This window comes from Myotis lucifugus, unplaced genomic scaffold (assembly GCF_000147115.1).
Source record: "Myotis lucifugus unplaced genomic scaffold, Myoluc2.0 scaffold_234, whole genome shotgun sequence".
In the NCBI taxonomy this organism is placed as follows: Eukaryota; Metazoa; Chordata; class Mammalia; order Chiroptera; family Vespertilionidae; genus Myotis; species Myotis lucifugus.
The window spans coordinates 1861830-1871210 of NW_005871282.1; the positions used below are offsets into that span (position 1 = coordinate 1861830).

The 9381-nt window shown below is 50.9% G+C and overlaps 1 protein-coding gene across 1 annotated transcript in view; it reads right to left on the bottom strand.

Moving 5' to 3' along the window:
* Positions 1 to 249: 249 nt before the first annotated feature.
* ITGAV (integrin subunit alpha V) overlaps positions 250 to 9381 on the bottom strand; it is a 49429-nt gene continuing 40297 nt past the window's right edge. Inside the window, exons 21-29 of the mRNA XM_023762120.1 lie at positions 9359 to 9376; positions 8912 to 8994; positions 7868 to 7977; positions 7138 to 7292; positions 5901 to 6014; positions 5185 to 5298; positions 4993 to 5100; positions 4004 to 4126; positions 250 to 3764 (exon numbers count right to left, since the gene is read on the bottom strand). Coding sequence (XP_023617888.1) covers positions 3669 to 3764; positions 4004 to 4126; positions 4993 to 5100; positions 5185 to 5298; positions 5901 to 6014; positions 7138 to 7292; positions 7868 to 7977; positions 8912 to 8994; positions 9359 to 9376 — 921 coding nt within the window. The 3' untranslated portion in view covers positions 250 to 3668. The remainder of the gene's footprint in view (positions 3765 to 4003; positions 4127 to 4992; positions 5101 to 5184; positions 5299 to 5900; positions 6015 to 7137; positions 7293 to 7867; positions 7978 to 8911; positions 8995 to 9358; positions 9377 to 9381) is intronic.

The following is a 9381-nucleotide window of genomic DNA, read 5'->3' on the forward strand; positions in this document are numbered from 1 at the left end:
ATATTTTGTCTGGCCCATTCTCTCTCCCAAGACTCTTCGTACCTGGTTAGACTGTCCCTGGTTCATTGAGACTGTTTCTCTCCTCCTTCCCGGGGGCTTCAGGCGAGGAGTCCTATTGGTCTATTTACCACGTTCTTTGTTGAGAATTCAGGCATGTATGAGGTGTGCGTGTCGCAGACATGACCCCTTTCATGCGTCACTGCTGCTTGCTCGTGTGAGTAAAAAACAAAACAGAAGGAAGACACGGTCTGCACAGAAGTGGCACCTGAGGCTCAAGTTTATTGGACGGTCAGTCGCGAGTCACACACCCAACACCAGGAGGACACGTACCCGCTCCACAAACTCAGAGCAAGTTGGCAACGACAAGGGTTAGAACACGCGCGTTTTACGCCTCGCCCATGGGCTGCTCAGGGAAGCGAACTAAGAAAGCCTGGTACCCAGGCAGCACTCGCTCTGATGTCCGCAGCTTCCCAATCGCATCAGGAGATTCCAAAGTGTTTCAGACCCAAGGAGGGAGCCGTGTCCAGCCGGAAGGAGCGTGCAGAAGGGACGGATCGGAGTGACTTCCTCTGTGTGCCCCCGGCAGACTCACTCCTCCTGCTAACCAAGCATTAATCCATCGCCTTCAGCTTCGGGTCACTGAGCGACTGATGCCGGGAGACTATCTGGGCCTGGTTACTCGTCATATTGCACGTGGGGACAATGACAACAAGGACGCCAGGCTCGGCACCTCTCCCGGAAGTTCATTCTGTACCAGAAGTGACAGTGAAATGTAAGCATGTCCCATCCTCACTGCCACCGCCTCCCAGCCGGCGAGAGGGGCGACGCTCCAGGACACAGGACTACGCCCTTTCTTCGCCATGTTTGATCCTAATTCCATCTTCAGATTTTATCTTTTTCTTATTTATCCAACTCCCACCTGCACGAGCTCCCCAACCGCACAGCAGGTGGCACCGAGTCAGGCCCAGGTAGCCGAGCGACCAGTCCTCACCGCGCCGGGCGCCACCCTCTGCCACAGGAGCGCCCGCCGCCTCCCGAGCTGTTGGCCTGATAACCCAGCCGACCTGGGACACACTGTGCTTTCGCCACACAGATCCTTCCCTGAGGGTCACGGCTCGCTGTTAAAACCGTCCACAGCCTCTTAAGAAGCCAGCAGAGTCTCTTTTCTTAATACGTAAATTTCCTCTTTATAGAAAAGTATTAGTGAGAATTTACCATGAATAGTTTCATAACGCAGGTATAATTGTGACACTCCCTTTTTGATTGTTTTACACGTCAGAATTAAGAACTCAGTCAGAATTATTATAATAATCGCAAGAGAAAGGTAAAGGGAAGACAAAGAACGAATGTCTCTCATGCAAATGTTTTTCAAAATATTAATTCTCAAATAAATGGTTATATAATAAATCAACGATAATACCAATATTTCTTACCAACAACAAATGCTTTAAATATTATGTACCTCACTCATGTGTTTTTTTAAACTGAATCAGATTACAAGAACCGTATACTCAAACTGGATTTTAATTCTCAATAAATAACACAACAGTAATTAAAACAGTTGAAAATTAAAATAGTTTTCATAGGGTTTTGTTTTTGTTTTGTTTTTTTACATTTTAACCAAATATATTGACAGGCTACTTTCAGGTACAGAGAATCCAAACATTTTCCTCCACGAGTAGGCTCTTTCATTAGACTTCTACCATATTTTTTAGAGACATAAATTTTCATTTTTAAAGAAAATCCTACTGCCTAAGACCACAGTGCATAAAGGCAATCTGAAACATCACATGAAGTTCCACTGAGGCACCCTTCGATCTCCGATACAAGACCGGACCTCGGAACAGAGGCCCCACGAGGGACAGACTGTGCTTTGAAAGCGTGAATGTCTACCCAACACGTCACTTCAGGAATGACTGCCAGTGCGCGGGGAAAATGGGTCAAGTCGTTACAGAGCGACTTAGCGACTGCCTGGGGCAGGCCCTAGGATAAACATGGTTTTTTCTTTAAAAGAAATAAATTTATTGGCAATAAAAGTCCTAACTGCATGTGAGTAAGCTCTCTTAAGCTACCAATAAAATCTATCCTACCAAATCTGCTCACTGTTAAATTCACTGACGGGTCCTGCCGATGTTGGATCGCGTGTGACTCACCCACGTGCCTCTCGCGTACGGCTGCGTGGGGAATGATCACGCGGGTCACGGCAGGATAAATCCCAGTTGTCTTTAAAACAGAAAAACATTCAATGATTTAAGGGAAACGCTTGTCATTGCCTAGTGAAGACAGCAGTTAAAAAGCGACTGAACCCTCAACTTCTAACGCATAACATGATGTAATTGCACAAAAATAGTGATGAGAGTCATCGCAGCCGGCTCTGAGGAGCTGTGAGTCACACAGGCCTCCAGCAAACACATCACCTGCAGAGATATAAAACTCTGTGCAGCTTTTATAAAAAATTCCTAGAAAATTCATGGTAATAAACCTAAGAAAGTTTTAAAATCTTCCCAGTAACTGGAATTGCTTATAAAAGTACCTTTTAAAAATTATTTGAGAGCTGAGACTGGCTTTACCCGTTACACCTCGCTCCGAACGAGGTAACGCCAGGTTCGCAGCCTCGCACCACTGATGCTCGGAGACTTCCGGCGCCAGGCACTTCCCGTGCGGCGGAGGCTGGTGCAGGTTCCTGAGGTGTCAAGACTCCTCGTGGTCTTGACCTTCCTCAGTGACAGTTTGGGAAACATAAAGTACCTAGACTAGTACAAGAGGAAAATAAATGAATCCCAACTGAACCCTCGATCTAATCTAAGAACGTACTATTGATAAGCAACTCTTTCGAAGAACTACAAACATGGTTTTAAATTAAAATGCCTTTTTTTTTGTATTGTAAGTGGCCAGACCAATTCAATGAAATAAATGATTCCCAACTCCATATGGATTGAAGCAGCACGACGCTCAGCTGGGATCAAGCTGTTACACACGAGGTGTTTTCGATGTCAGAACTAATTTTTAGCACAGGTTGACTTAAAGGATGGGAAATGCAGCGTACACTTAAATAGTCAAAATGCAATAAAACGGACGGTGGATTAAATATAAATAAAAATTTAACAACACGTACCCGAATTTCATAGTAAGTCAAAATACTCTACCTAACTATTCCAGGAAAACATTCTGATGTGGGTAATAAATGTAGGTAATGTTAAAATCCAAGTTCCCGGAGTTACAACGCCTTTAGTAACTGGAAACTCGCCTGTAGTGTGATGTGTATTAACGTTGAGTCCCTGTGCAAACGATGCGGATGCGAAGGTCCAAGGAGGAATTGCTTTAGAACAACAACAGATTTCGTTAAATCCGGAGCACAGACCAGAAGCAGTCGCTGCGGGAGGAGGTACCGTGTTACAGGAAGTGTGAGTCGCTGACGACCGGTCTATGTACATGGATGAACTACCACGGGAAACTGCGTTATTCAAGCACCCAGACGCACGTGTCAGTGGGTGTGCGTTCAAGGTGCGTCTGAACTTGTTGATGGCGGGAAGCCTGACGGTTATCGCTCTCGTGCTGTGGCTGACGCCCCCGGGCACCAGCGGTGATTCAGTCCCCGCGAAGGGAACCGGGACCCGGGACCCTGGCCGCCCTCCTGGGCCGGAGGCAGCGCAGCTCGAACCGCCCAGTTAGGTCTCCGAGTTCCCTTCGCCGTTTTCGTGCGGCTGGAGCTGCTCCCTCTCGGGTTCTTCCTGAGGTGGGCGCACGCGCTTGAAGAAGCCCATCTGCCGGCAGAAGAGAAATGGACGTTACTGCCGTAGGTGGAGGCCGTTCAAGGATCTACGTGCCTGCGTCATCCCCACGGAACCTCCTCCTTCACATCATCGCGCATCGTCATCATCATCCAAGACCCCTGTCCTCCTTCCCTCTTCCTCCTCCTCCTCCTCCTCCTCCTCCTCCTCCCCTTCCTTCCTGCCCCATTCTTCCTGCCCCCCCCACCCCCCTCCCTACGCCCATTCCTCACCCGGTGCATCACAAACACCAGGACCGCCAGCAGCAGCAGCCCTGCCAGGACCGCTAAGATGATCACCCACACGGGGACAGGCATGGGCGCCGGCTGGATGCCCCAGGTCACGTCCGTGGCGACCTGTCAGGGAAAGAAGGTTTTGGGTCTTAAAAGCAGCGCAGCTACCGGAATGCCTGCTCTATTTTAATGGTGTTCACATTCTGTCCTTTTCTTGTGTATGAGGAGTTATGATTAAACATCTGGCATCGACAGCAGACACACACACACACACACACACACACACACACAAAACTCCCAACAGCAGGGCAACTTCCGGTCGCCTCTGAGGTGGTTTTTAGACAACCCGATCCAGTCGATGGTGTGTTGGTCCAACTTTCAATCCTCCAATCAAAGACCTTTGAAATGCCTTCACTCCTTGTAGTTAATGTCCCACTTTCTAACGTGAAGGGGAAAAACTGCCAAGAACTTCCCCCGTGAGATTCAGGAAATCTAAGACTCTTACACAGGACAAGATGCTGAAGAGAAAGGCCTACCTTTAATAGGCATGGGGCGAGGGAGTAAATTATTAAACTAGTTTATCATCCTATCGAATGACTCTTAGTTACTTTAAATCAGTGGTTCTCAACCTGTGGGTCGTGACCATCGGCCTAAGACCATCGGAAAACACATATATAATTACATATTGTTTTTGTGATTAATCACTATGCTTTCATTATGTTCAATTTGTAACAATGAAAATACATCCTGCATATCAGATATTTACATGACGATTCATAACAGTAGCAAAATTACAGTGATGAAGTAGCAAAGAAAATAATTTTATGGTTGGGGGTCACCACAACATGAGGAACTGTATGAAAGGGTGGCGGCCTTAGGAAGGTTGAGAACCGCTGCTTTAAATCATCAAAACAGCCAAACGGCCGTTATCTAAGTAAACACAACATCCACGGCAGGAAGCCGCGCGCATCTGCCCGCCAGCGACGTACGAGGGTGGAGTTGGAGATGTCGTCGATGGGGAGGTTCTTGTAGGGGAACTCGATGACGCTGAAGGAAGCCGACGACGTCAGGGAGTAGGAGCGGTTCTGGTTCTCCTTCTGCGGGAGGGACATGCGTGTCAGGCGTGTTCATCCCTCTGAGGAGCCAGCAGGCGTGTGCGGGGGCTGGGCTTGTGCACTCACGTTCATGAAGGTCTGGGTCCACAGCAGCGACCGCACGTACAGGATGGCGCTCTTCCCGCGGTCCAGGCGCCCCACCTGGCAGACGATCTTCAGGCACTCGGCCACCCCGCAGCCCTGCCAACGACACGTCACGGCTCACAGGACAGGTCGCTCTGTCCCCTCTGCAGCCTTTTAAAAATATATTTTTATTGACTTCAGAGGAAGGGAGAGGGAGAGAGAAACATCAATGATGAGAGAATCCTTAATCGGCTGCCTCCTGCACGCCCTCTACTGGGGATCGAGCCTGCAACCCGGGCCTGTGCCCTTGACCGGGAATCGAACCGGGACCCCATGGTTCATAGGTCAACGCTCATCCATGGAGACATGCCAGCCGGGCATGCAGAACTGTTAAATTTCAAAATTTATTCTTATATGATATTTTTGCTGAGGTCTTTGGGATTTTCCTGCAGTTTTGTAGGAAAGCCTTAAAGATCAGGGCGAGACCAAGAAAATGGGTCAGTTAACGGAGAACAGAACAGACACGTGGGAACAGCATGTCTTTCACGAGCGAGCCACAGCGATGGGCCTTCGTGAGACGAGGAATAAGGAGGGAGGACCGAGTGGCATGAACGACGGCTCTCCCAGCACAGCCGCTGCCGCCATCTGACAGGCTCTCCGGGTCGGTCCTAGAACCGCGTGTGTCATGTCTGCAGGGCTCGCTGCGGAGCCGCACTCACCAGCGTGTGGACGCCCCCTTCGCTCTGGGCCAGGTCCCGCCTGGTGACCAGGTGGCCGCGCTCGCCCTGCCCAGCGACGCTGTCGTTCTTCTCCGCCGGCTGCGAGCTGGAGACCTGGGGTCACAGACAAACGTGACAGGTCATCACAGAGAACAGCCCACACGCCATCGTCGCACAGACTGCCAGAGCCATTAAATCGGGGACTGAACCCGGGCGGACGGGCAACCCGCTCCTCCAGACACGGTGGAGACACAGGAAGTGAGAGTCCACCTGAATGTGTCAGGGAATGTCGCCTGGGCCTGGCCACGACCCTCCTCCCCTCGCGCAGCCTCCAGGTGAACCTGACACCCCCCGGAGGAGCCGGCACGTTCACAGGGTGCCGCGTGTGTGCTGGGCGGGAGGGGGCTGTCCCCACGTCCACAGACCCCACGAAACGCCACGCTTCTAGGCCCCCAAGTCCAGAGAACCAGCCGTGAAACGGGGCACCTTCTCCCCAAAGACAAAATGGCAACAGCAGAGCACCCGACACGGTATCGTCTGGGGACAAATCACAGTGCGATGGGACCAAAGTCAGATCCGGTCACTTCATGCCTCCTGAGCCCGGCCGGTGTGGCTCGGAGGTTGGGCATCAACCCCTGAACCAGGAGGTCAACGGTTTGATTCCTGGTCAGGCACGTGCCTGGGCATTGGGCTGTCCCCAGTGTGGGGTCTGCAGGAGGCGGCCGATCCGTGACGTTTCTCTCTCTCTATCCCTCTCGCTTCCTCTCTCTCTCCACAGTTCACATGTAAAAAGGCTCCCTCCACAGGTCACTGAACACCCCCTAGACCAGTGGTCAGCAAACTGTGGCTCGAGAGCCACATGCGGCTCTTTGGCCCCTTGAGTGTGGCTCTTCCTAAGCCTTAGGAGTACCCTAATTAAGTTAATAACAATGTACCTACCTATATAGTTTAAGTTTAAAAAATCTGGCTCTCAAAAGAAATGTCAATTGTTGTGCTGCTGATATTTGGCTCTGTTGACTAATGGGTTTGCCGACCACTGGCCTAGAGACATGGCGCACCCGGACTTCAGAGAATCATTATACACACGATCAATTTCACCCTCGGTGTCCTGGCTACGAACTAAAACGCGTCTGCGGAGCGGGCTGCGAGGAAACAGCTGTTTCGTTTCGTGCGTTTCTCGGGTCGGTTCGGGAAAAAGCGACGAGACCTGCCTGCAATGAGGCGCCGCGGGCCCTACCTTGATCCTCAGGGGGTTGATCTCGGTGTCGGCCGTGCAGTTCATGGGCCCGTCCACCTCGTACTGGAGGATGTAGAGCAGCGTACTGTTGTGGTACTTGTGGGGCCACTGGAGGGTCAGCATGGCCTTGCTGAAGGAGCTGGGGCCGTATGTTCCTCAGCTACGGGGGCGGGAAGCCGTCAACCTCGGTCGGCCACGCTCCATCCCACAGCCCCCCCCCCCCCAACCCCCCGCAGGAGCCTTAGCAACAGGAGCGGAAGCAGAGCGTCTCCATGGTTACTCTCACATCACCACACGACTGTTACTACGCAAAAGAGATCAAACCCCGAATCTGCTCAGGGGGAGGCTGGGATGAAAACATAAATGAAGAGGAAGATCTGGGCAAGGTTCTGGTGAAGACGGCACAGGAAATGCTCTTCCTGCAGAAGCCAGATCTGCCGTCGGCTTTCCCATGTTGCTCGGACCTGCGCCCTGTCCCTGTGAACATCCTCGGTGGCCTGTGGCTTCCACTCAAGTGGCACGAAGGGGTTTGAGACAACCACGTGTGCTGACTGCGTTCTGCAGCCACTGGAGCCACTTGTCTCATGAAAATGAACTTGGGGACCATTCCCACAACCAGAGTCTCACTAGCATGGTTTCCGTAAAACTCAGACAGACGCGTCTTTCCAGCAGCAGCCGTCCCCTCCGTGCGGCCCCGCCCGGGCCCCCCCGAAGCCCCCCCCCCCGCCGCGCACCTCGTAGATGTGCTGAATCACAGGCCCCACGTCCTCCTCGGTCTCGGGGTGCTCCTTGTGCTCCCAGTTGGGGATCGGGAGGAAGACATGGTCCGGACTCGAGACCCTAAACAACCAGAGAAAAACCACCACGAACATCAAGTGACAGTCAGTTCGTTTTCCAGAGCGCCCTGCACCCGGACGAAGGAAAGCAGACCTAATTGTTAAAAAAGCGCTGCCTGTTCAAGAGAAGAACCCACCGTGTGCACACTCTCCTGCTTACGACGCTAACGCGGCAGGTGAACGGACGCCAAGCTGAGTAAGAGCTCAGGGCACGCATGCTGTGCCCGCTGTCGCCTGGGGGGTTATTTCAGATGATACGCAAACGAACGTTCGGAGCAGCACCTAGACCAGCGATGGCGAACCTTTTGAGCTCGGCGTGTCAGCATTTTGAAAAACCCTAACTTAACTCTGGTTCGTGTCACATAAAGAAATTTTTTGATATTTGCAACCATAGTAAAACAAAGACTCACATTTTTAATATTTATTTTATATACTTAAATGCCATTTAACAAAGAAAAATCAACCAAAAAAAATGAGTTCGCGTGTCACCTCTGACACGCGTGTCATAGGTTCGCCATCACTGGCCTAGACCCTTCTCTCCCCGGAGCTGCAGCTCATAGGCCAGCACAGCAAGCGAAGCACCTGCTACCCCAGAGCAGCGAGGGCTTTACTTCTAAAAAGTAACCGCCGCCCTGGCCCGTGTGGGTGAGTGGTTAGCGCGTCGGCCTGCGCCCGGGAGGTTGTGGGTGCGATTCCTGTCGAGGGCATGCACCTGGCTTGCAGGCTGGATCCCTGGCCCCAGGTGAAGTGCGTGTGGGAGGCAACCGTCGCTGTGTCTCCCTCACATCAATGTTTCTCTCTCTGTCTCTCCTGCTCCCCTCCCTTCCACTCTCTCTAAAACTCAGTGGGAAAACGTCCTCAGGGGAAGATGAACAAACTCCTTTGTAAAGCAGCTTAAGTCGGGAGAACGCGAGAGGCTGCTCGGGGACCACACTGACCCTCTGATCTCCACGGCAGCCAGAACAGCAAGGTCGACCCTGTAGGACACCACCGGGCTGACCTTATCGAAGAGGTTGGAGCTGGAAGAGAAAACACACCCTTAGGTCCGAGCTGAGCATCATCCTCACTCAAACGAGCAAATGAAAAGCAACAAAGAAGTTAAAAACATATAAATCAATTATTTGCATTAGCATTTAATTCCAAGTTTTACTTAACTTTTTGTCTTACAAACTCAAAACTGGTAAAGTCATTCCTATGATATAAACAATGATTTTTAAAAGGGTATAATCACGTAATGAAGTTTTAGTCTATTCTACTGCATATTAAATTATATTATATACTCATTTTTAACAGATATTTCCCTCAACCGATATAAATTGGAAAGGTGGTTTGTAGTCATCTCTAATAAATCCAATTAGAAAAGAGGAAAGGCCGTGTCATACCTTCCGGATTTGTAAGTCAAACTTCA